Consider the following 24,934-nt stretch of genomic DNA (forward strand, 5'->3'; position numbering starts at 1 on the left):
CTTATGGGGGAGATGGGAAGCAGGAGGCAGCACAGTGGCCATCCATTTCTGATTTTGATTGTTCTCTGAAACACAAAGTTTTTTCCTGAAGAAGAATCCCCATTTTTGTGACCAGTTCTAGTTCGATGCTAGGTCAGTGCTGCAGAGCTGTGACCCATGGACATGGTTAGTGCTGGGGAGAGGACTGACTGAGGCAGATGTCCCCTGGGCTCTGCAATCCAGATCTCGATTTCAAACTCAATTCCTAAAACTTGAGGGCTCTCAGCTATGGGGTTTTATCTTCAGAGGCTGGGCAGCTGGGAAATGCAGGTCAGGGATGAATGTGAGCGCAGTCCCCAAGGAGGAGGAGGAGGATGGTAACAGCCCCTCACAGAGCCCAGTGGGGGCTTGGGGCCAGTGCGCAGCTGGGGCTAAGCTTGGGGCCAGTGAGGAGTGTCCAGACACTCCTCTCTCACTGACACCCACTGAAGATGGGAGTCACTTTTTATTTTAGCATTTTCAGCTGTGCATGCAGGTACAGCCCCTGCAAGAGGAGTGCTGAGTAGGGAAACAGCATGGGGCAGCACATAGGGGATCAGGGTTTTGTTCCTAGCTCTGCTGCCTTGAGCAGGCTGCTGCCTGACTGTGTGCCTCAGTTTCCCCACCTATACAGTGGGAACAATGGCACTCCCCCTGGCTTTGGGAACTCTGGGTGAAAGTGCTCAGTGGTGTTTACTGTGTGTCTGAGTGGGGGGAAGGGCTGCTCCGTGGCTGTGCTTTATGAATGTGATCTCAGCAAATGCGGAGGGGTCCTGGTGTCCCTCAGCCCCAGTGGCAGTGACTAAGCCTCCCTGTGTGTTCTGCTTCTCTCCCAAAGCTCCCCCGACCATCGAGAACCCACACCAGGAGATGGTCTACAGAACCGTGGGGAGCCTCCTCATTCTGACCTGCAAGGCGGCCGGTGTTCCCCCTCCTGCCATCAGCTGGCTGAAAGATGGGGCACTGCTGGGTAAGGAGGCTGCATCACCGCATCAGCTGGCTTGATGGGCTGCTGGGAGAGAGAGCAGGGCTGGGTGTTAGCTGAACATAGCATACGCAGCTAGAGCGTCTAGCAGGGAGGGGTGGTTTCTGGGTTTAGAATAGAGGACTGCGGATGCAGTGTTCTGGGTTCTGTTCCCAGTTCTCATGCCAACTTGCTTCGTGAATGGAACCGCTCTGTGGCTCAGTTTCCCTCCTCTAAAGTGGGGATTCCACTCACCATGTGTGGGGATGAGGCCTGGCTCACTCATGTGTGTGAAGTGCTTTGAGATCTAAGGCAGTGACAGAAGGGCATATTATAATTCATGAAATAAACACCATGGGGTATGCGAGGCCATCTTTGGGCGGGTTCATGGTCTTGTGTGCTTTTCATGAACTCTTGTAAAGCCTTGGGGGTCTATTTACAGAGCCAAAATCATGTGAACTCTGGTTCCCTTGTGGTGTTTCAGTTCTGGGGTAGTGGAATTCGCTGGCCGACATGGTATTTAGATCCCTGCAGAATTAAAGTCTCCAGATAATATAAATGCAAGTACCAGGATATCTGACTTTATTTGGTTTTACCCCAATCCTACTGTGAATCCAATCGACTTGAACCAGGTTCCGCTAGGAAATGTCCAGTATGCAGCCAGGGAAATGTGTTGGCATCTAAGGATCCTGATCTTGATTTTGTGTGGTGAAGTTTTCGTGACCCCGATGATACATTGAAGCAGGGTCCCAGCGTTTCATACCCGTGAGCAGAAAGTTCCCAGCGCTGTGTAGGGCAGCGCTGTTGAGTAACCCCAGGAAGAGCGAGAGGAGAATGGGGTCCCAATGTCCCGCTGGGGGGAATGCCAGTGGAAAAGGTGGGAAGCCTCCTTGCCAGAGGTGGGTTGTGGACGAGCAAGCCCGAGGGAACCTCCGCAGAGGAGAAGCTGCGTTCTCTGTACTGGTTTTGGAACGATGCACTCTCTTTCTCCCTCAGAGAGCAGTGTGGAGCAGGGAGTGGTGTCCCGAGGCGGGCAGCTGCAGATCAGCCACTTGCAGCCTTTCCATGCGGGCCAGTACACCTGCCTGGCACAAAGCCTTGAAGCAGAGGCCCGCAAAGAGTTCGTCGTCTCAGTGCAAGGTGTGTGTGGCATTGCAGCAAGCAGGCTGCCTCCGAAGGGGATGGAGACAGATTGTTGTGAGAGCATTCGTGCCTCTTGAGGATGTGGTTTGCACTATAAAGGGGTCAGGTAATTCCTCTGCCCTCCAGTCACATTCTCCTCTCTCCGCTCAGCGGTGCCCAGGATCCTGAGCGCAGGCATCCCCAATGAGCACAGCGTCCTGGAGGGCACCGGAGTGAAGCTGGAGTGTGAAGCAGAAGGACAGCCGGCTCCAGAAGTCACTTGGCTGAAGGATGGGAGACCACTGGAACTGCATGCTGCCCCTCGCCGCTGGTATGCCTCTTGCTAGGGCTCTGGTGTTGCAGAGGGGCGCCATGGCTCAGTGTGCAGCGGCTCTCAAAAAAGCTAACAGAATCTTGGGAATAATTAGGAAAGGGAGAGATAATACGAGAGGAAATATCATATTGCCTCTGTATAAATCCATGGTACGCCCACACCTTGAATATTGCGTGCAGATCTAGTGGCCCATTTCAAAAAAGATATATTGGAATTGGAAAAGGTTCAGAAAAGGGCAACAAAAATGATTGGGGTAAGGAACGGCTGCCATAAGAGGAGAGATTAATAAGACTGGGACTTTTCAGCTTGGAAAAGAGACGACTAAGGGGGGATATGATTGAGGTCTATAAAATCATGACTGGTGTGGAGCAAGTAAATAAGGATGTGTTCTTTACTCCTTCTTATAACTCAAGAACTAGGGGATCACCAAATGAAATTAACAGGCAGCAAATTTAAAAGAAACAAAAGGAAGTATTTCTTCACACAACACACCATCAACCTGTGGAACTCCTTGACGGGGATGTTGTGAAGGCCAAGATTATAACAGGGTTAAAAAGAGAACTAGCTAAGTTCATGGAAGATAGGTCCATCAATGGCTATTAGCCTGAATGGGCAGGGATGCTTTGCGTTGAGTGTAATGCTTGGCTTAGTGCACATAGCTCGAGTGGCTGGTTCTGGCAAGGATGATGCCTGCTACTTAGGGCTCAATGAATTAACCCTATAGCTCGAGTTGGTGGGACTTGTGCTTTCGGCACAGAAGGTCACAGGTTCGATACCCAGGCAAGGCCATGGTGTCTGTGTATGTGTGTGGTCCTAGTGGGTTCTGCTGACTTACTGAGTCTCCTCTCTCTGTATGTGCAGGCTGTCTCCTGATGGCAGCTCCTTGCTGCTCAAGGGGCTGCGGGTGACTGACTCGGGGGCATACACCTGTCTGGCTCAGAACAGGGCCGGAGAGGACACCAAGCTCCACATGCTGAATGTCCTGGGTGAGTGATGCATGCCGGGTGACGCTGAGCACAGGTGGCGTTTGCTGCTGGGCAGGGGGCAAGGATTAATCCCGTCAATGTCAACCCCTTCTCCCCCTTAGCTCCCCCTACTATCGAGCAAGGGGCCAACGACTCTGCGGTCATCACCAGCACCCCCTTGGGGCTGGTTACCATGGAGTGCCAAGCACGGGGCTCCCCTCCCTTACAGATCAGCTGGCTGAGGGACGGACTGCCCCTCCCTCTCTCCCACCGGGTGAGGCTGCTTTCCGCAGGACGCACCCTCAGGTAAGAGAAGAAGTTCCCGAGTGCTTTCCACTCTGGCCAAAATCCTCCCCCTGTACTCATGCACTGTTGTGCCTGGCTGCCACTGCCCACTCCAGAGGTGGCTGCGTTTCAGTGGAGTGTTGAACGTCAAGGAGCCTGATTTTCAGAGGTCCTGAGCACCCACCGCTCCCACTGGAGATACAGCTGGGTGCTCTGGAAGGCTGGGTGCTTTGGAAAGGCGGCCGTATGCCATGCGGTGTGCACTCAGCTGTCCCGTGGCAGTGGCACTGCAAGCAGTGGGGAGCAGAAGCCACAAGCTGGCCTTCATGTGCTCTGAATTGATTCTTCATCATCTTATCCCACTCCCTACCCTGGGAGTTAGGATCTCTCCAGTGCAGGACTCGGATACTGGAATCTACACCTGTGTTGCATCCAGCCGGGTGGGAGTAGCGGAGCGAAGTTTCATCCTGCAGATCCAGGGTAGGAGAGGAATGTCACCTGTGTAACCGAGGGGTCTGCTGAGGAGGGCAGAACCTGGAGTGTGCGGGGAAAGGGGCGATTGGGGCTGAGACAAGAAGAAAGCATGGAGAGGGGTTGGGGAAATGTGGGGAAGGGATGTCTGGGAAAAAGGGGCTGGGAAGTGGGGGGAGGAGAAACTGGCTAAATGCAGATTTGGGGAATGTGGTCACTGGCTAGTTGACTGGAGGGGATCACTAGAGAAGAAATGAGCAAGGGGCAATGCAGGGTGTGATGGGGAATCACCGTGACACTGATCATGGAGGGAGAGATTGACGGAGATGAGGGGCCCCGTCTGTTACTGTCCAGAGGATGGAGGAATGGCAGGATGGACAGCAGGAGCAGACCCAAGCCAGGCTGCCAGTGTGTCAGAGGCCGTATGAGGGTGTCTCCGCTAACTGCGAACGGTGCTTTGCAGAGTCACCTTCTGTTCAGCTACCTTGGGCAGCCTCTTTCTACTGTAGGCCCCTGAACTGGGCATCCACAGCCACGCCTCTCAGAGACAGAAGGTGCAGTCTTGGGTGAGGGGGACAAAGGCGTCATCTGAAAATGACAGGTGAGGCCTCTTCTGGCCCCGGTAACAGATGCCTGCTGCTTCTGCCCCCCTTCCCCCCCAGTGCCTCCATCCCTAGAGCCCTCGGAGAGCAGCGAGACCGTGACTGCAGTGACCCACTCCGCCGTGACCTTCACTTGTGCAGCCAGCGGGTCGCCGCTGCCCACTATGACCTGGCTGAAGGATGGCAAGCCCCTGATTCTGCAAAACAACCTGGTGCCCCACGGCCTGGGCACAAGGCTGTACCTGGAGTCGGTGCAGCCGGCCGATTCTGGCGTTTACTCCTGCATTGCTGGGAACAAGGCCGGGGAAGTGAGCAAACACTTCCACCTCTCCGTCATGGGTGCGTGCCTGGGCAGCCCCTCTGCAGTCTGTCGGCAGGGAGGCTGGAAGGGGGTGAAGGTGGGGGGCAGCAGGAGGGATGGGTGAGGGGCAAGCAGGCTGGGCTGATGGGGCTGAGCTGGGGGGCATGAGGAGGGGGGTGGGCAGTGCCCAGTCTGTTCTCTTGGATTCTGCTCTCTACATTTCTGGGCGCTAAGGGCCAGATCCTCCCAGGGGCATTCCTTTGGACTAGCGAATCTCTGCGCTCATCCCCAAGGAGGACCTTCCCCTTCTGCCCGCCTGCCCTCCCAGGCGCCTGTCTGGAGGAGGGGCGGTGAAATCAGCCCTGCCGTGCCTTGCAGAGCCCCCGCGTATTGAGGATTTGGCCCAGCCCACGGAGGTGGCTGCCGCCATTGGGGCTCCCTTAGAATTGCTGTGCACCACAGTTGGCGTCCCCACCCCCAGCATCACGTGGGAGAAGGATGGCCGGCTGCTAGCCAGGCCCGGAATCGTGGCCAGGAATGGGAGCTCCCTGCGGATAGAGAGCGTGCAGGTGGGGACTTCTCCCCCGCTCTCCCCCCTTCCCTCCCTCCATCCCTAAGTTTTCACCTGAGCTTCCCCTCCCTTCTGGCCTTTCTCAGGCGGATGATGCTGGCTTGTACACCTGCCTGGCTGCCAGCCCCGCTGGGGAGGATGGCAAGAGCTTCTGGGTCAAGACACAAGGTACCATTACACAGCAGGGCGCCTGTGGCTAGAAAGCAGGCAGGTCGCGCAGCGGCAGCAGCCAGCCTCATGTCTGCGCTGCCATCAGACGTGACTCTTGGCCCCTGGGAGAGTCGGGGGGTGGGGGTGGGGCAGAGCTGGCCACATCCGCCTCTAGCCGATGGTGGGTGGGTGAGCTCACCCTGCTGGCTTCCCTTTGCCCAGGGAGGGGAATGGATAGTGCCCCCGAAGGGAATGGGTTGGGTTGAATGGCATGAAATGCAGGGTTGGTATCAATCTCCACCATGCAGCAACCTTGGTGGGTACTGGTTTAGTGCCACTGGAAGGCAGTTGTGTTCAGGCAGGACCAGGCTGGGTCTGCGGGTGGGGACAGGGGCCTAGACATCTCCTATAACTGGGGTATTGGGGGACATACTGTACTCTTCCCCTAGTGGGAGCCTTTCAGGATCATGGCTGGGCCCGCAGGTCCTGGTCCTCTCATGTGCCCACCCTTCTGGATCAGCAAGGTGGAAGGGGGATGTAAGTGCCTTGCCTGTGAGCCTGGGGCTGGGTGACAGAACAAGCAGGGTTAGCACAAAGCGGAGCAGTGAGGGCTGGGGCATTTCTCGGGGGTGGTTGGTAGGTGGGCGTTACCATTTGGGGACGGCGCCCTCTCTCCAGTGCTCCCAGTTGCTGATGGGCACGATTCCCCTTCAGCACATGCCTGACCTGCTTGGCTTGCGTCCCTGCAGCACCTGCGAATGTTCAGGGCTCCGGTGAGACGCGCTCTGTCACCGCGCTGGCCGGCGGGCAGCTCTCCCTGGAGTGCCCTGCCGACGCTGACCCGCCACCCCACATCAAGTGGCACCGAGGGGGCTCCCTGCTGCAGGTGTGTAGTTGGGGCGTTTGCCGGCTGCTGTATGTACCAGGCTGGGCGTGCATGGCAAGGAGGTTGGATGGAGGGTCTGACGTCTCAGCGACGTGGCGCTGACTCCCCATATCATCTTCCTGGCTGTGTCAGGGCCCGAGAGATTCCCTCCCACTCTCTGGGGTGCAGCCAATGCACAAGGTGGCTTCCCGTCACTGCATGGCAGGGGACTGGAGCCCCTGTCCTGGGGATCCCTCCCCAGTGTGTGTCCCTTTGATCAGCCACCCCCTGCCTGGCTCGGCTCTGGCCGCTCAGTGGTACGGATGCTGCCTCTGGGAGATTGAACCAGGGCCACCAGACTCATTGCCCGTGAAGTTTGCAGTCTGGGCGGCACTGCTGATGGGGTGTTTGTCTCTGGGTGCTGGCAGGAGGATGCCCACATGCGGTTTCTGGCCCAGGGGCGCTTCCTTCAGATCCAGCCCATGGGAGAGCCTGACGGCGGAGAATATAGCTGCACGGCGAGCCACGCACTGGGGAGAACCAGCCTGCGCTTCCACGTGGAGATCCAGAGTGAGCAGAGCTCGGGGGGCCTGTGGGGAGGTGTGAGCTCCCGGCTCAGATCCCGCGGCGCCGTCAGTTGCTGGGGCTCCACGGCAGATATCAGAGCTGGGCTGACAGACGCTCTGGCCCTTGCTTTCCTTCCCGGAGTTGGGTTGGTGGGATATGCTGTGTGATGGGATCCCATTTATCAATGAGCCATCTCCCCATCAGCAGAGGAGTGGGCAGGCTCTTGGGAGTCCCTCCATTTACACATCTCATTGCATTGGCTTGGTTAATTGGCAGGAGCCAATCCCCGTGCAGCATGTTCTGTCCACGGGCTGTCCGCCTTCGACCTGCTCGTTACCTCATCTTTCCATTCCCGATTTACCCTGTCCATTGTTGTTATCTTGTTCTTGGCCAGTGGTTCCCCGGATGTTCCCTTCCCTGGCCTTGGCCAGCTCAGAGAGCAAGGCTCTCCACTCGCTGGCCCATTTCCTTATCTTTGTTAGCACCAACGTTCTCGTTTCAGCCTGCTCATCTCTGCGCCTCTCTAATCCTGTCTTCCAAGAAATGAGGCCTCCCCTGGGTTTAATTACTCATCTCAAGCCAGGCGTATGTGGGAGTGAGTGAAAGAGGGAGGGGTTTCAGACCCCCCCCATCCCCAAAACATTGGAACCCCTCAAAACTTCTTCCTACCCTGCTGCAGCACTAGGCTTACAAGAGCAGAAGGGGACTCTGCACTGCCCCTGGACAGAGGGGACTCAAGGGCAGAGCAGCTAAGCACAAACTCCACAGTTTCTCTTACTGTTATTTACCAATGCCTCACGCCCCCCGTGATTTTTTTGTTGCAGCTGCCCCTGTGATAAAGCTGGGCCCCTTGGCTGTGAGCACCACTGTGAACGAGTCCGCTCTGCTGCCGTGCGAGTCGGAGGGGCGGCCCACGCCCCAGCTCACGTGGAGGAAGGATGGCCTGCTCCTGCTGCCTGCTGGGAACCCCAGGTACGTGAGCCCACTGTGCTGGTGGCAGGCCCAGGGCCGTTGCGCAGCCGTGCTCTCCCATCAGTTTGAAACTGGCGGTGGGAAAGCAGCTGCTTCCCGTCTGTTTTCTCAGTGGTGCCTCAGCACAGCCAGTGGCTCAGGTTTGTAACTGGGCTGCTGTGTTTATTACCCCCACTCTAGGCTGGGGGAACTGCGGCAAGGGGAGATGAGGTGACTTGCCCAAGGTCCCATGGCCGGTCAGGAGCCAAGTTGTGAACAGAGCCCGGGTGCTCTGACATCTAGCCCTGTGCTTGGACCACTCCTCTGTGCTGGTGATGGCCACCCCTGGGCCTGCCATACAATGGCTCTGGTCTGCTGGCAAGTGTCCTCCTCTCTCTAAGTGGCTGTTTTCCTATTTGTCTGCTGCTTTCCATCAATGAGGCATTAAACCAAACTGGCCGGTGGCCTGATGGACTCACCTTCCCTCCCCTCAGGTTGGAGCTCCTGTCAGATGGCTCCCTGAGAATAGACCCAGTTCAGGTCCAGGACATGGGACATTACCTCTGCGTGGCATCTAGCCCTGCTGGGTCTGACCGACGAGGCCTGGACCTCCGAGTCTTAGGTAAGGGGAGCGTGAGGCGGGAAGGGACTGACCTGGGAATGAGGCAGGCCCCTAGGAGCCTGGCGTGCAGGGTTCACATCCAGCCATGCTGCATGGATCTAGGACAGCCTCTGCTCTGGATACCACCATCTCCTTTTTCCTATACATGCCGGCTTCCCCTCTTCTTTGTTCCAAGAGGTCCCTCTGCCTCCTGCTGGACTGGCCCAAGCCACTGCGCTTCCCCCTCATTAATGCCGCCTCCCTCCAGCAATGCCTCGAGCTGGTTGGAATCCGCTCCTGAACCGATTGTGTCTATCTCTGCTCCTCGCAGTCCTTCCTGCCATTGCTCCGGGGCCCTCCAACCTCACCCTGACGGCCCACAGCCCGGCCTTGCTTGCTTGCGAAGCTACTGGCCTCCCCAAACCCCAAGTGACCTGGAAGAAAAACGGGCACCTCCTGAACGTGGACCTTCCACAGAGCCGATACAGGTACCGGCGCCGTCCTGCCATGCACGCTGCCTGCGGGGTGGGATGCTCGGGGAAATGTGCAGCTGCCTTTTGTAGCGCGAGTCAGGTCCAGTGGGTGGTTCTGCTGCCATTTGGTTCGCCTGTATGCTGCTTCTGCCATTGTACCCTAGCTCCGCCCTGTACACAGCTGGCCCGGACCCTCTTTGTCCTGGGGGCCACTGCTAACCTTAGTGGGGCAGGATCTGGTCCTACGTTTGTGACTCCCCCTCACCCAGGCACTCTGTGTCCCAGGTTACTGTCCTCTGGCTCCCTGCTGCTTGCCAGCCCCAGCCTCCAGGACACGGCGCAGTTTGAGTGCATTGTAACGAACCCCTCCGGAGAGGCTCGCAGGCTCCTTGCTGTTGCTGTGCATGGTGAGCGGCTCTCGGGCATGCAGTGGTCTCACCTTGGGACGGGCTTTCTGAGCTCTTTCCATTTCCCGGCACGCAAATCGCTGACTGAGCTCCGGCCAATGCTTTCCCGGCACTGGCGTCCGGGCTGGAGCCCCAGTGACAGCGAACACAGAGCCGTGCTCTCTGGGCGAGCAGCCTGGGTGAGCCTGCAGAATCCACTGGGGTGGGGGGTACACGCATGCATGTGTGTGTGCGCGCCTTGGTTCTGCAGCTCAAGCTGCAGCAGCTCATGCGTTTAGCTCTGGAGGTCCCTAGTTCAATCCCTGGTGTGTCGGCCAAGATGATGGCTGTCACTCATGCTTCCCAGAGCCTTGCATCCATGCCCAGAGGGGAGAGTCTGGCTCCTGCTCTTCGCTGCACAGCCCCGCTCACCTTGACTCTCCCCATTTGCAGTCCCTCCCACGATTGCCGACGATCACACGGACTTCACCGCCACAAGGATGTCCCCAGCAGTTCTGACCTGCTATGCCTCTGGGGTGCCGGCACCAGCTGTGTCCTGGAGCAAGGATGGAGCCCAGCTGGGAAACCGAGGCAGTAGCTACCGCGTCTTGCCGACAGGTATCGGCAGCACCATCCCGTACATGGGTGTGTCAGTGGGGGCAGGGCAGCACGCTCACCCCCCAAGAGGGGGCACTATTCACCTCCCCCCTCCATTACTTACTGCTCCTGTGTTCTCAGGTGCTTTGGAGATCAGCCGTGCTCTGCCGATTCATGCCGGGCGCTACACTTGCATGGCGAGGAACGCCGCTGGCGTGGCACACAAGCATCTCCTACTGACAGTGCAAGGTACCCGGAGCTGCCAAGGCCACTACAGGCTGGGGGGAAGGAGGCGAGTCCCAGCCCCAGAGAGGGAGGGTGGGAAGGGGAGAGGCCTGCGAGAGAGCACTCCATCTGCTGGGACCGTGAAGGAGCATTAGGGAGTAGCCTGGCTTCTTGGACCTCTCCAGGTTATGACTGACCATAGAGCCCAGGAGGCTGGGAAAGCAGCCAGGTTGTACACTCTGAAGGAGCCAGCTCAGGCACCATTCTCCGTCTTCATTGCAGAATCCCCGGTGGTGAAGCCCCTGCCCAGCATGGTGCAGGTGAGGGTCAATGCTGGTGTGGTCTTGCCCTGCGAGGCGTCTGGGATCCCCCGCCCGGTGGTCACATGGCAGAAGGAAGGGATCAGTATCCCAGCAGGTGAGCTGGGGTGCAGCTAAACCAGCCGAGCTCATAACTGTCCGGCTGCTCACTGCAGCAGCCGGTCCATGCCTTCACCACAGCACAGTCCCTGGGAGGGGTTGGTGATGTTACTGGAACTTAGCATCCCGGGCGCTGCTGGGAGTGGCAGTGGCTTGGGCGACAAACTATCTGAGGACCTTCCAAATCTCCCATCCCCTCCTGCCCTAGATCCCCAGTTCTCATGGAAGCTCTTCTGGCTGCAGTGCCGGGAGGCACTCTGCTTGGTAGCCCAGTGCATCCCAGCACGGTATCAGAGGGCAGCAGGGGGCACCGTGAATCAGTTCAGTGGGAAATCAGGACAGCTGGTGATCCTAAAATACCCCTTGGCACATGTAAGGAGACATTAACCTGGGTATCCTTGCTAAAAACCACCAAGAGTCATGAGGCTCTGCCTCCACCTGCCGATGCGGAGGGTCCGATGGGTTCTTCACTTCCTAAGCTAAGTGGCTGTGTGCTCCCTTGGAGGAGGCTGCATGTGATGCGTGGAGGAAGCGGTCCCTGTGTATAGTCTGTCAGTCAGTCACTAATGTACTTGGGCCAGGGTGGTTTGACCCCTGGCTGGCCTTCCTGCTCTTGCTCTTCATTTCTGTCACATCCCTTTTCTCTCTGATCTTTGTTTCCTGGTGGCAGGAGCTGGTTTCAAGGTGCTCCCCAGTGGGCATCTGCATCTGTCCCGGGCCTCTGAGGAGGATGCGGGGGTTTACCTGTGTGTGGCTCAGAACCCCTCGGGCACAGCGCTGGGGAAAACCAGACTGATTGTGCAAGGTAGGAGCATGAATGGGGACCCACGCCTCAGAGCAAACCCAGAGCCACATGTGAAACCCAGGGGGCTGTGCGTTATCCCGCAGCATGTGCTCTCCTGTTCTCCTGGGCCTGGCTGGAATGTCCTGCCTGACCTGGGGAGGTGGCAAGTATCTGTTACTAAACCTTCCATAGGGGGCCCAGGACCCAGTGTATTTCCCAGCTTGATGTAGGATGCAGGGGTGGGCAGCAGAGCTTGGTCACCATTCTGGTCCCCTACAGGTGTTGGACAAGGAACACCTTCTAGCTTTACAGTGCTTGGAGAAGAGGGCAGGGTGGCTGGATTGTGCTGTCTCCAAACCAGCGCCTGGGAGCCAAGTGTCACCACTCGCTGTTACTAGAGATGGGCTGAGCTGCAGCATTTGGGAGCTGGATCCAAATTTCCCCCAAGCACCCAGGGTGTTCATGTCTGGGTCTGAGGTAGCACAGGGGCCTGCTGGAAACGTAGAGCCTGGATCTGGGGTGCAAAGCCAGCTGGTGTTTGGATCCGATGTTCTGGCTTGCCCCCCCTCCACTCTTGTGTTGCATTCATCTCTGTGCACCATGAGGAAGAGCAGGGGGAGGCGGGAGGGTTTTGGCAGCACGCAGGGGCAGAGGGTAACAGAGGAGCACCATGCAGAGCGGCTAGGCTGGGGTGGGGTGGAGTTCATTTACCAGGGGCTGGGCTGGCATCTCACTGCAGGGCACTTCTGCAAACTCGGTTATTCATTCAAAGCTGGATCACGCCTGGCATTCACTGGGAGGTAGCTGTGGGAAGGGGAACTCTGTCCGCTGAAATCAGATGAGGGATCCTTTGTCTCCCATTCTCTGTTTTTTTTCCAGTGCCCCCAGTCATTGAGGCCAGCCGGCTGGAGCTGTCCATCCTGGAGGGCTTGCAAGTTCTCCTGCCCTGTGCAGCTCGGGGAGTCCCTGAGCCCAGACTCACCTGGTCCAAAGATGGGGTCCCGCTGCCAGGGACGGAGGGAAAATTCACCTTGCTGCCGTCTGGGGAGCTGATGGTGAAGGACTCCCAGGTAAGCAATCCAAGGGGGCAGTGTGTTTTCTGGTTTATCTGGGGCACATCCCATTTATTTCTCCTAGGTCTGCAGGCTCGTGATAGTAAAGGGATCTTGGGAAGAAGTGGCCTTGCAGTGTCACCCTGGGCTGACTGACTACATGTCCAGTGCCTCTTGTACTCTCAGGAGCTTGGAGGGCTGCAGGGGAGGAAGGGGAGAGCCTGGTTCCCCTTAATAGTGACTCCCATTGGCTGATTTCAGGACCTGCAGTCAATGGCTTCTAAGCTTTCTGCCCCGTCCCCTTTGGCACCAGGTGGAGCTGCCTGTGTCTGCATGTGTGTCTGGGGGGACGTTGATCACACAGGTCCTGCCAAGAGAAAAATTGACTTTTAAAACCAAGCACTGAATCAATCTGTGCACAAACACCACTCGAGGATGAGCCTAGCAGAGCTCTGCCCTCTCCCTGGTATGGTCCCCACTCCGAGGCAGGGAGAGTGGGAACTGGCTGGACCCCTGACGTGCACACGTACCCCCAGGGAAATCTCAGCCGGCACAGTGCTCTCGGGATCCTGAGGAGTACAAAGGACCCAGCTCAGAGTGGAGGATCAGACCGTTGGCTGGAATGGAAAAGCACTCAGAATCTTTTGGGCTTGGTTCATTTGTGGGGTGCAGTGTCTTGCCCAAGGGGTGTCCCACTGACTTACTCAAACCTTCCCCCTTTGCAGGGTGGGGATGCCGGGACCTACACCTGCACTGCAGAAAACTCTGCTGGGAAAGCCACACTGCAGCTCCAGCTCTCCGTCCACGTCCCTCCCGCCTTCACAGAGCAGCCAAGGGACCAGATGCTGAACAGGGGCGAGAGGCTGATACTTGGCTGTGTGGCGAAGGGGAACCCGATGCCCTACCTCACCTGGACGGTTAACAACAAACCAGTCAGAGGTAAGCTGGGCAAACTCTGCCACAGGAGCGGTGGGGGCTGGCATGGAATGAGGGGGGATTAGATTGGGGGAGGCAGAGAAAGAAGGCGTGAGACCCCCTGTGGTGGGAGGGGTAAGAGAGCAGGTGAACGAAAGGAGAGGGACCTGGGGGCTACACTGGTGTCTCTTAGAAAAGGCCCCAGAGATCCTGGTAGCAGGGTGCAGACCTAGCTGTAGGTTATTGTGCAGGGCTGTGTGCAGGAGGGAGAGCAGTCAAGTGGTTAGAGCAGGGAGTCGGGCTCCTGGGTTTTGGTCCAGGTGGTGACACTGACTCTGTCTGAGTCACATGACTTCTCTGTGCCTCGGTCTCCCCACCTGTAACATGGGGCTAAGAAAACCCACTTCACAGGGGGGGCAGTTTGCAAGACTTGCACTGTGAGCTCACTCAGCTAGAGGCGGTGGAGGGGGACGTGCTGCTATTTTCATCATCCAGGGTGGGGCTGCCCTCAGAAGAAGAGGAAAGGGTGACCATTTTGTCCAGGTCTTGCCGTTCCTTCTGGGAAGTGAGGGGATCAGTCCTGGTCTGTGTCGCTCACTTTCCCCCAGGAACAGAAGGGAGAGCTGGACTCCAGGGTGTGGGCTGGGGGCCTTCCAGCCCCTTCCCCATTCACCTTCCCCATTCACCCTAACTCTTGGGCCCCAAGGGCTCCAGCATGCTGGTGGCATGGCTGAGTTGGCAGGCACCTGCTTGCTCCATGGTACCATGCACTGGGGAGCTGTATCCACTGTCTGCCTGCCAAACCATCCCGTGTGGCCTCCCTTGGCAGCGGGCATCTGGGAGCAGAGCGGGCAGAGCACCCTGCAGAGGGAGGCCGTCACCAAAGAGGACAGTGGCACCTACACCTGTGTGGCCGAGAACGGCGTGGGCAGCGTCAAGGCCATTGCATTCGTCTATGTGAAAGGTACCTTGGCAGGTGGGGGCGGCTCGCTCATGGAGTGCTGAGAGGAGGGGGTCTGGTCTCGGTCTGGAATAGCACCTCTGTGGTCAGCAGACCCTGTTCCGGGAGCGCATAGCCCAGACCAAGAAAGATTTTTGTCTCTAACTCATTCTCCTTCCCCAGAGGCTCCGGTCCTACGTGGCAAAGTCAGTGCCTACCAGGTGGAGCCCCTCGGGGGCAACGCCCTCCTGAACTGCGAAGCCCACAGCGACCCTGCCCCAGTTATCCACTGGAATAAAAACGGGCTCCCGCTGCTGGGCAGCCCCCACCTACGCCAGCTGCGGAATGGCTCGTTGGCCATCTATGGGACGGTGGTGAGTCCAGTCCCAGCACTGGCTCCCTGTAGACAGGGGGCTGAGGGCTGCAGGGGTGCATGAGAAGGGGCTTGGGTTTCTTCCCTTTTCTTTCTATTCGTTTGTGCTGCCAGATTTTTCCTTCCCTTCTTTGAGTCTCAGGGCTGGATTAGATTGGAGCAGGGGCTAGCGAAATCTTGGAGCACTCTGCATAGCAGAGGAGACGCTGTCTGGGAACAAGCAGGGTCACCCACACAGGGGCTGGGATCTCTGGACCCGTTCACCCAGCGGAGGTATACTCGGGAGGTAACTTCTCCCTCTGTGGAACTAGTGCACGGGTTCCTTCATTGGGCCAGCCTCTCCTTTTGTTGCGGGGGGGTCATGACAGGGTCTAAAGAAATTCTTTCCTCTCTACCCTATCTCCAAATAGAAGCATTCTCTGTGAGGAGGGGCCAGCCGGCAGATAAGGCCCATATTGATCTCCGGCGTCTGTCACTCAAGGGGAACCTGGAGAGGCCCTAGCTCCGGCTCTGCAGTCCTCTGCAGAGGCCCGATGGGGCATTGCGTGTTCGCCACCAGTTTGTCTTAAAGATGAAGGGGCTTCAGTCTGCCCGATGTTATGCTAATTAGCTGTGCCCCTTGGACTCCAGGGAAGTCGTCAGTGCAGCCCTGCCTTGGACAAGGTGGGTGATGCACCTGCTTTCCCTCCTCCCAGAGCGACGATGCAGGGCGTTACAAGTGCGTGGCGGAGAACGAGGTGGGCATGGTGGAGAAGGTGGTCACCCTCGCCCTGCGGAGTGAGTGTCCGTCCACATTGGCAGCCTCGGTAGTTTAGTCTCACGGACGGTGTCGTCCTCATGCCTGCGGGGCGGGGGTTGAGGGTTGGGGGTTGGTTTGCAGGGGAAATGGCCGAACTGGGTGTATCCTGCTTGATCAGGTCCCTGCCATTGCCCCAGGCCTTGGGCACTGGTGCACCTCGGTCCCTCCAGTTCTCTCCCTCTGGCACACAGTGTCATAGTCTGCTGAGGCCTGACATGCTTTGGCCCAATTGGGTTAAGTGCACAGGCGCTTGCTGGTGTGGGGGCCGGGGATATACAGGAGGTCAGACAAGATGATCCGGTGTCCCTTCTGGCCTTAGACTCTCTGACTCTGTTACTGTCCTCAGGATGTGGGCAGAGGACTGAGATCAAGAAGAAAAAATGACAGAGGTGTCTAGTAACCCCACTGACGGAGAGGATCAGCCTCATAAAATGCCTCGGGGCCTCAGAAATCCAACGTGACTGTGTGTGAACATCTCTCTTGGAAGAGTCTGGGTTACATCTGAGAGAGATACGCAAGTGACTGACCAGAAGCCCCTCAAAATAAGTATGGGTGGAGCTATCCCACCCCCTCTGAACTCTGGGGCAATTCAGAGCTGGATGTCAGAACGCCTATACTGGTCTCGGCTCCACTGAGCACACACGGACTCAGCCGGGTGTCGGGTGCTGCACTGACCAGGTGGTTTCCCCCCTGTGTTCTAGGTGCCCCTGTGTTTAGTGTGAAACCTCAAGACGTGGCTGTGAGTGCTGGGGAGAGGGCAATGCTGCACTGCCAGGCTACTGCAGAGCCAGCCCCCACAGTGGAGTGGACCCGGGAAGAGAAACCTCTCCAGGAGAACCACCGAGTCCAGATCCTAGCCAACTCCACGCTGCTTATCAGCGCCATTGAGGAGAGAGACGTGGGGCTGTACGAGTGTGTTGCACGCAATCTGATGGGATCCTCGGTCGTCCAGGCCTTCCTGACGATGCGAGGTACGTGCCCCATGTGCTGGAGATCCTGCATGAAACAGAGGATCCCATTAGTGCCCTCTACCCTCTCTGCACACCGCAGGGGAGGACGGTCTCTGGGAGGGCAGCATTGCTGCGGGGGTTAAGCAAATAGAACCATATTGGTTGTAAGTTCTATTTCCCCCGCCCGCCCTAATGGATGGGCACTGGGCAAGCTGGGGCAGTTGGTCCAGATGCTGTCTGCCCTGTGGAGGGGGCTGTGGCCAGCACACCTACTCCTGTGTCCACTTGCCCCCTCAATCCAGCGGCAAGGCCTGTGTAGGGGAGGATGTGGCGGTGGAGGTATGCTCGCCCCATCAGTGCCCTGGTACGAAGCACAGCTCTGAGAGGTGCCTCTCCCCCTGTGCATGCTGGGGGCAGGCTCCGGCCTGAGGGACATTGGCCAGTGGGAAGGGAGGATCCCTGCAAAGCTGGGAACTCCCCGACCTGGTTTCTCTTGGTCTGTCTGGGGGTTTTACAGCAGGATTTCAGTCAGCAGGGAGCTGTAATGCGTGTGTAGCATCCAAGTGGTGTTTGCAGATGTGTATGGAGGGCCCTGTGCCCCACTGAGCGCTCCCACGAGAACACGGATGCTAATAGCAGGGGCCTTTGTCTATCAAGTGGATTCACCGTTTCCCAGACTGGGGCAATGGGCCATCGAGGCTGGTCTCTTGTCTCCATCAGTGGCCAATCCTGAATGCATAAGACGGAAGGAATATTCCACCCCTCCTCCTTTGCAAACACAATAAATCAGCTGAGATGAGGAGGAAGTTCCTGGTTCCACCTGCTGACAGGTGAAGCATTAGGACTCACAGTTGAGCTGCTGCACCAGCCCTTAGCCTGGATACCCTGTCTGGTGTAATGCAGGCATTATGCTTATTCCTATAAATATCTAATATGCTCCCTCTGTAGCATCCTGCAGCACTGAGTTGCACAGGTTAACGATGTGCTGTGTCAAGATGTACTTCCCTAGTTATTTGTTTTAAACCATGTTGCCTTTTAATTTCATTGGTTCTTCCCTCCCTTGTCCTGTACTGTGGAATGGCACTGAGAGGTGGGGCAACGGACCTCTATGCCTCTCTTTATTTGATATCCTGCTGCCTCTCCCTGTACTCTTCTCCTTTGCAAGCGAATAGCTCTGGGGTGGAGCTGGGGGAATCTTGAAGCTGCATTTAAGCCCCTGAGCCACGAAGCCGCAATGAAGGCATACCCCACAGCAGGCTGGTCTTCCCCATTTGAGTTTTACTGGATCAATCCTCAGTGATTTGATTCTTTTGTCTCAGGAGACCTGCTAAATGCCCAGGCCTGATGACGTCAGCTTTTTCTCGGTGAACAGATTGAAGAGCCAGACGAGACAGTCATGCGATTAGGCAGAGGAAGTATGTGGCAGTGCCCTGTGCATCCGTCTGATTAGCAGTAATGGGGTGCCGTGGCACTGCCCAGATGCTTTACAGGAAGAGCAAATGAAACACACTGCAGAGAGAAACCCAGGCCAGAGATGGTTGTGTGCAGCACAGAGAGCAGCCTGAATGGGACCGTGTGAGACTATGCGTGTGGCTGTGCATGTGTATTAGTCTGTGGGCAGGTGCAAGGATGTGGCTTGTATAGAGATCATCCAGATTAGTCCTATGGAGCTGTGAACCCCAGCTGCCCTAGGAGATGACTCCCTTTGCTCCAACCGTGACAAATCAACGCTGGCCTGACCTGTGCCTGGCAGCTGGTGCAGCAGTGTATTGAAGCAAAGGGCAGAGGGCTCCTGCAGGCCAGGCTCAGGCTGCCCATGGTAGCTGGGCACCGGAAATGAAGCGGTGCAGGAGGGGAGATGGGGATTAATGGCTCGCTGGCCAAGTGGGCCCTCTGCCCACCAGCTTGGGTCTTGCTGTGCTAAGTGTGGGTCTCCCCCACTCATTCCACCCTGTTCCCCTTCCCTCAGGAGAGCCCCTCAGAGTCCAGGGAAGTCTGATCGGCATCATTAATGACCAAGAATTTGGCATTGCCTCTCTGAATGCCAGCGTGATGGAGGATCCCCGCTCTGGCATGGCCACCATACGGAGCAGCATCAGGAATATCCCACCAGCTGTTGGTGCGTGACGCCCCGGGGATACATCTTGTGTCCGTTACACCTACTACATGGCAAGAAGCCGGATGTAAATCTGGGTGAAATACCCACTACACAGTACGCTTGCCTGTAGTGGAGTGGCATGGAGCGACTTAGCCGTGCGGTATTTTTTTACCAGCTCTAGTGAGATGTAATGGATAAATGCTGCTGTTCCCACTCGTACACGTATGTAACCCATTGTCTGTTCCCTGGCTAGGTAACCCATCCCAGGATTTAGGGAGACCCTCTAGTAGTACAAGCTGCATCTAGTCTGGGAGCTGGAGACCCGGGAGAACCACAGGACCAGTCTATCCCCCTTTATATTCACATACCTAAGTCCTGTCTGCCCTCCCCCCGCCCCAGCCTGGGACAATGCAGTACCTGCAGCGCCCCGCGGTATGCTAACCTAACCGCGACTGTGCCTGCCAGGCACCTATCAGGGTGTGGTTCTTCAATGCCCCTCTGGCACTTGGCAGCCAAAGCTCGTTTTGGGCCTCGTTCAGCGCAGGGCTGAGTGGATGCGGTACAGACTGGGGAACGCTGTTGGGAGCTGAGGAAGGAGTCTGGAGGATGAGGCACGAGGTGGGTTTGCTTGAATTGAGCTGGTCCGATCTTCCTGCCTGCTGCACTCCAAATGCAGCAGGCACCGCAGCTTTCTGTGCTTTCCCTCTGCATTGGGCACTGGTGCGCCCACCGCTGCAATCGTGCTTCCGGTTCTGGGGCCCACAAGTCAAGCAGGATGTTGATCAGTTGGAGAAGGGTCAGAGAAGAGCCATGAGAATGATTAAAGGATTAGAAAACCTGCGTTCTAGTGATAGACTCCAGGAGCTCAATCTATTTAGCTTACCAAAGAGAGTGTCCAGGGGAGTGACTTGATGACAGTCTGTAAGTACCTACATGGGGAACAAATATTTAATAGTGGGCTTCTCAATCTAGCAGAGGAAAGTATCACACAAGCCAATGGCTGGAAGTTGAAGCTAGACAAATTCAGGCTGGAAATAAGGTGTAAATTGTGAACAGTGAGAGTAATTAACCATTGGAACAATTTCCCAAGGCTCGTGGTGGATTCTCCATCACTGCCCATTTTTAAATCAGGACGGGATAGTTCTCTAAAAGATCTCCTCTAGGAGCTATTTTGGGGCTTTCTCGGGTCTAGGTCAGATTAGATGATCACAATGGTCCCTTCTGGCCTTGGGATCTAAGCTTGCGACTCCCTTGGTTGGTTTCTCGGGTGCTGTTGGAGAGGGAGCTGCTCCTAACAGGGTTTTCATGGAAGGGATCTGGAGGCTGAGTTATGGGGGAGCCTGACCCATCACCGAGAGGCCTCTTGCCTTGGTATGAGAAGGTCTGAGTGCCCTCTTCGGTGGCTAGTGGGAGCTGTAGGTGCTTAGCACCTCTGAGAGCCAGGCCATACTCCTGTCCCCTGGAGCACAGGGCTAGCAGGCAGGAACTCCTGAGTGCTCACCCAGATACAGACGGGAGTCTCCCATGTGAGCAGAACAGGGTTAGTACCTCCTTGGGATGAATGGCTCCAGACTCTTTGGTGCTGGGAGTGCTATGCTGGAGCAGGATCATGATCCTGATTCTGCTGTACCAATAAGGACCTTTGACCACAATTTAATTGCTAAGACCAGGGTGACTGATGCACTGGGCGGGGAGCTGGCTGGGATTCCGGAGCACCTTTCCCCAGAGCACACAGCTACTCCTCAGGAGAGCCCTGACTGAGATGGGACTGACCCTTGTGCCCTTCCCCGAACCTCCCAGGGCTGCTGATGAGAGTCCTGGTCACCATCATTGCTCCAATCTACTGGTCCTTTGCACGTCAGAGTGGCAGCACCAGGAACGGCTTCTCGCTGACCAGTGGTGTCTTCAGGCAGGAGTCACAGGTGGAGTTTGCCACAGGTGAGGAGGCAGGCGTGTGTGTCCTGCTGAAAGCCAAGGGAGGACGGCAGAGATCATGGTGCAGGAGTCCGTGGGGGAGCCTTGTTGTTAGGGAGGTTCCCTTAGGGCTGGGTGGGGACGTGGCATCAGTGGGAACAGACGGCCTGGGACAATGATCAGGGTGACATCCGTGGCCTGTCTCGGTCAGCAGAAACGTTCCTTCAGCCACCCAGAGAGCTAGGTATTACCCATAGCTCATAAGGAGGGTGGATTGGGGAAGAAAACCCTGCACTGCTCATTTCTCACCCGAAGGGGTCAGATAATAATAATAAATACCTGCCTCTTACACAGGGCTTGGCATCAGTAGATCTCAAAGGCAGGCAGTATCATTATCCCCATTTTACAGCTGGGGAAACTGAGGCACAGAGGGGCAGTAGCTTGCCAAGGTCACCCAGCAGGCCAGTGGCAAAACTGGGCATTGAATCCAGGGATCCCGAGTCCTATCCTTTAGGTTGCTTTTCAGGGAGTTCCTGGAGACAGGCTGGTGACCACTGCATGCTGAGGTTGTGCAAAACATTCACAGCAAAACCCAAGCCCCCAAGGGGTGCCACCTGGTTCTGGTTTTGTTCTGTGCTAGCCATCTCCACCGTGGTGCCTGAGGAGTCTGGGATGGCTCGTGAGCCTTTGGACCTGGGCTATGTCCTAGCCTGAGTGACCCACCTCTGCTTTAGGGGACCAACTTTAGCACAAAACCCTGTGAACTTTGTGGCTTCAACCCCACACTAGTGAAAACTGACCCCTTGGCCTGAATTGCAGATGGGGGCTCCGGGTTCACTGGAACCCCAAGGGAAACGGGGTGTTTGGTGTCTAGGGATCTGGAGGGAATGGAATGAAGAGCTGTTTGCAGGGCTCCCAGCCAGGCAGGGCAGCTCATTTCAGTGCCAGCCTTACCGAGCCCTTCCTAAGAGCCAGTGGTGGGGTGTGGTGTTTTGCTGGGGTGGCCTACAGTGCTCTGCAGGGAGCCTTGTGTCTGCACAGCGCCTTGCTGGGGTCAGAGACCAGCCTGCAGATGCAAATACACCCAGGTTTAAAAGTTGGCTTCGAGATCTTGAAATTTGCTGCTGGCCCCATCCATAGCCCAGATCTGGGCCCTTTGCAGCCTGGCTCAGCCCCAGGGCTGACTGAAATCATCGTGGGCGGGATCGTTAACGGGTACGGAGTTGCTGACCCCCTGCTTGCCTCTCCTTGTCACTGCAGGGGAGCTTCTCCGGATCACGCATGTCGCCCGAGGCCTGGACGCAGGCGGGGCTCTTCTCTTCGACGTTGTGGTCAACGGGTTTGTGCCGGAGAGCATCGCTGAAGCTGCTGTGCTTTTCCAGGTCAGTAGGAGCTCCAGGACACCGCCCTCGCCGTCTTCTCTGCCCAGCTGCCCCCGCCAGCACCTTGGCAGCGCCTGTTCCTGTTCACAGTGACAGCCAATGGCACAACGGGAGATCCCCGCTGCCATGGTCCCTCGTCCCCGGGAGTCCCGCTGAGCCCCGGTCCCTGAGTGTCCCATCTCCCTCTTCCCCCCCCAGGATTTCAGCGAGCGCTACGTGCAGACAGGGGCTGGGCAGCTGCATGTGGAGTCTGTGCAGAGCTACTTGCAGGACGGGCTCCCGGTTCAGATACGCTGCAACCACAGCATAGAGTACAATGCTGCCCTGGGTCAGCAGCCCTCCCTGGTGCAGCACGTCCAGGCCAGGGCCGTCAAATCCTCCTTCAACCCGGCCTCTGAGGAGCTCCTCTTCCAGCTCAGCTCCTCCCTCCACGCAGGTAACAGGAGAGCAGCCGTCTTCTCCGGGTGAGTGTTGCCCGCTGACAGCCCTGGAGTCAGAGTCCACAGGCCGGACGGTGGCAGGACAAGCTTCTCCCAGCCTGCCTTGCTCCCCAGGATGAGAGAGGGAGGCCGTTCCCCGTTGGCATGCCTGGGAGCTGGGTGACGCTGTGCCGCGGGCTCCTGCCCCCCATGCTCCCCATGAGCCCTGCCTCACTGCGGTGCTGACGGGGCTCTCTTACCTTCTTGTCTTTGTCACAGAGGCGAACGGAGAGCAGTGCCCACAGGGGTTTGCACTGGGCCCGCAGCAGCTGTACTGCATAGGTAAGTGCCTTTCCTGAGGGGTAGGCCATGTGCTTCCCTCAGGCTGGGGCCCGTTCTCCATCTCTGCTCAACGCCAGGGCGTCCTCAGTGTCTGGTGTCCCCGGGGGTGCCGCGGCCCTGTAATTCCCAGTGCGGCTAGACGTCGGCATGCTGCCTTTCACTGAGCTAACGTGCTAACAACAGCAGTGTCGGTGCAGGTGGCAGCCTGGGCTGGCCACCCCAGTTCAGTCCTGCCCCAGGGCCGTACTGGGAGTGGCTGGCCCTGCCTGCGCCCGGGTTGCTGTTTTTAGCAGACTAGCTGGCGCTTGTACGTCTACCCAGCACCGGCTGCAGTTGACCTCCAGCTCCAGTGCGGCCATCCCCTCCCCCAGCTGCTGGAGGCCCTGTGTGCACTGGCTGGGGGAGGCTCTGGCACCCTGTGGCTGGCAGAGGCAATTACCAGATGTGCATACCTGGGAGCCGTCCCAGCCAGGGCGAGGAGAGGTGCTGCATGGGGGCAGGAGGTGAGGTTGGAGCGCATGCTGCAGTCTGTGCGTGCAGCCTCTGTGCTCTCCCCCCAGCAATGGCAGCTCTCCAGAGGCAGTTACCCAGGGGCTGGTTTCTGCTTCCCCGCTGCCCTGGGGTGACCTCCGGGTCAGTAACCTCTGCTGAGGTGCCTCTTCCCCGGCGGTCGTGGCTTCGCCTGGCTCGGTGCTGAGGTGGGGGCAGCAGAGTACGTGCTCTTGCTGGGAAGGGACGGTAACTCCTTTCCCCTGCATCCCAGATAGGAACGAGTGTGCAGCTGCGAAGAGCCCTTGTTCCCATGCCTGCCACAACTCCGTGGGCAGCTTCTCCTGCACCTGTCCCGCCGGATACGCCCTGGCGCCGGATGGCAGGGAGTGCAGAGGTAAGGAAGGAGCTACCCTCCAGCTTCCTTCCCCCCCAACATTGGCCTGACCTCCCAGGGAAGCTGCAGGCCCAGGACAGGACAGCCTCTGGGTGTGAGCACAAGCAATTCGCCCTGCGCCCTCGCTGCAGGAAGGCTCTCCAGAGCCTCCAGAAGCCCTGAGGCGAGGGAGGGGATGCCCCCTCTGCCTTCTCCCCAGAGCGAGAAAGGCCCCTTTCCCTAGGGGTGGTGGGTGCCTGTGGGAATATCAGGAGGCTGGGGACAGGAACACGTGCAGGTCTGGCCCTGGGAGCTCCCTTGGGGAACGTAACAGGGGGCTGCCCCATAGACCAGTCCATCCTTCTTCTCTGGACATCTCAGGGGGAAAGACCCCCCTCCCACCCAGCACGGGAATGTCGGTGCACCCTGCTGGGCCAGAGGTCGAAGGGCGCGGCGGCTGGAGGTCCGGCGATGCTGTTAAGCAGCCATTGGCAGTTTCACCGATGCTGCCCAACAGGAAGGAGACCAGCAGCAGGCCTCCCTGCAGAGAGGAGGGCAGAGGGTTTCTCTTGGAGGTGGCCTGGGCCCAGAAGCCCCCCTGCTGCCAGGCTCCGTGGGCGAGGGGGTGAGGCAGCTATACTGACGGTCGGCTCTCTCTGCAGACGTGGACAAGTGTGCGCAGGGCACCCACGCCTGCCGCCTGGAGCAGCAGTGTGCGAACCTGGCGGGGGCCTATCGGTGTCTGACGCGCTGCAGGGCTGGCTTCCGGCCGGCCGTGGATGGAGTGGGGTGTGAAGGTAACGGCCCCTGGGCTCTCCTGCCCGGCCCATGGGGAGGGACGTCGCCTGGCTCGCACTCCTTCCCTAAGGCTCTCCAGCGGGGCATTCCAGCCTGTGCCGGGGGCTGGATGAACAGCCCAGGGATGAGTCCTCTCTACAGGGCCAGCTCCCCCCATCCTGCCCCACCTGGGGGCCTCCTTAGCGGAGAGGGGAGTTAGTCTCAGTGAGCCCAGCCAGGGAGCCCTCGATCGGCCCCGTGCTCAGTACAGGTCAAAGCAGATCAAGAGGCTGGACACTAAGAGAGGTCCCAGGCAGTGACAAGGGGTCAGTGATCTCCTGGTATCTCAGCCCATGATGCATGAGGAGGGGCCATAGCTTTAGTTCAAGGGTGGGCAAACTTTTTGGCCCAAGGGCCACATCGGGGTTGCGAAACTGTATGGAGGGCCGGGTAGGGA

The 24,934-nt window shown here is 57.8% G+C and overlaps 1 protein-coding gene across 1 annotated transcript in view; it reads left to right on the forward strand.

Moving 5' to 3' along the window:
• HMCN2 (hemicentin 2) overlaps window positions 1-24,934 on the forward strand; it is a 110,741-nt gene that overhangs the window by 80,197 nt on the left and 5,610 nt on the right. The window contains exons 61-92 of the mRNA XM_043498830.1: window positions 857-988; window positions 1,979-2,122; window positions 2,276-2,435; window positions 3,300-3,424; window positions 3,526-3,709; window positions 4,071-4,168; window positions 4,822-5,100; window positions 5,441-5,631; window positions 5,720-5,801; window positions 6,533-6,669; window positions 7,077-7,218; window positions 8,040-8,187; window positions 8,661-8,788; window positions 9,099-9,255; window positions 9,526-9,647; window positions 10,080-10,244; window positions 10,365-10,472; window positions 10,731-10,865; window positions 11,538-11,672; window positions 12,531-12,721; window positions 13,429-13,642; window positions 14,448-14,582; window positions 14,742-14,932; window positions 15,627-15,708; window positions 16,432-16,701; window positions 18,650-18,799; window positions 20,579-20,716; window positions 21,953-22,074; window positions 22,273-22,510; window positions 22,773-22,835; window positions 23,599-23,721; window positions 24,363-24,497. Of these exons, the coding sequence (XP_043354765.1) occupies window positions 857-988; window positions 1,979-2,122; window positions 2,276-2,435; window positions 3,300-3,424; window positions 3,526-3,709; window positions 4,071-4,168; window positions 4,822-5,100; window positions 5,441-5,631; window positions 5,720-5,801; window positions 6,533-6,669; window positions 7,077-7,218; window positions 8,040-8,187; window positions 8,661-8,788; window positions 9,099-9,255; window positions 9,526-9,647; window positions 10,080-10,244; window positions 10,365-10,472; window positions 10,731-10,865; window positions 11,538-11,672; window positions 12,531-12,721; window positions 13,429-13,642; window positions 14,448-14,582; window positions 14,742-14,932; window positions 15,627-15,708; window positions 16,432-16,701; window positions 18,650-18,799; window positions 20,579-20,716; window positions 21,953-22,074; window positions 22,273-22,510; window positions 22,773-22,835; window positions 23,599-23,721; window positions 24,363-24,497 (4,824 nt within the window). The remainder of the gene's footprint in view (window positions 1-856; window positions 989-1,978; window positions 2,123-2,275; window positions 2,436-3,299; window positions 3,425-3,525; window positions 3,710-4,070; window positions 4,169-4,821; window positions 5,101-5,440; window positions 5,632-5,719; window positions 5,802-6,532; window positions 6,670-7,076; window positions 7,219-8,039; window positions 8,188-8,660; window positions 8,789-9,098; window positions 9,256-9,525; window positions 9,648-10,079; window positions 10,245-10,364; window positions 10,473-10,730; window positions 10,866-11,537; window positions 11,673-12,530; window positions 12,722-13,428; window positions 13,643-14,447; window positions 14,583-14,741; window positions 14,933-15,626; window positions 15,709-16,431; window positions 16,702-18,649; window positions 18,800-20,578; window positions 20,717-21,952; window positions 22,075-22,272; window positions 22,511-22,772; window positions 22,836-23,598; window positions 23,722-24,362; window positions 24,498-24,934) is intronic.

This window comes from Dermochelys coriacea, chromosome 16 (genome assembly GCF_009764565.3).
Source record: "Dermochelys coriacea isolate rDerCor1 chromosome 16, rDerCor1.pri.v4, whole genome shotgun sequence".
NCBI classification, from domain to species: domain Eukaryota; kingdom Metazoa; phylum Chordata; order Testudines; family Dermochelyidae; genus Dermochelys; species Dermochelys coriacea.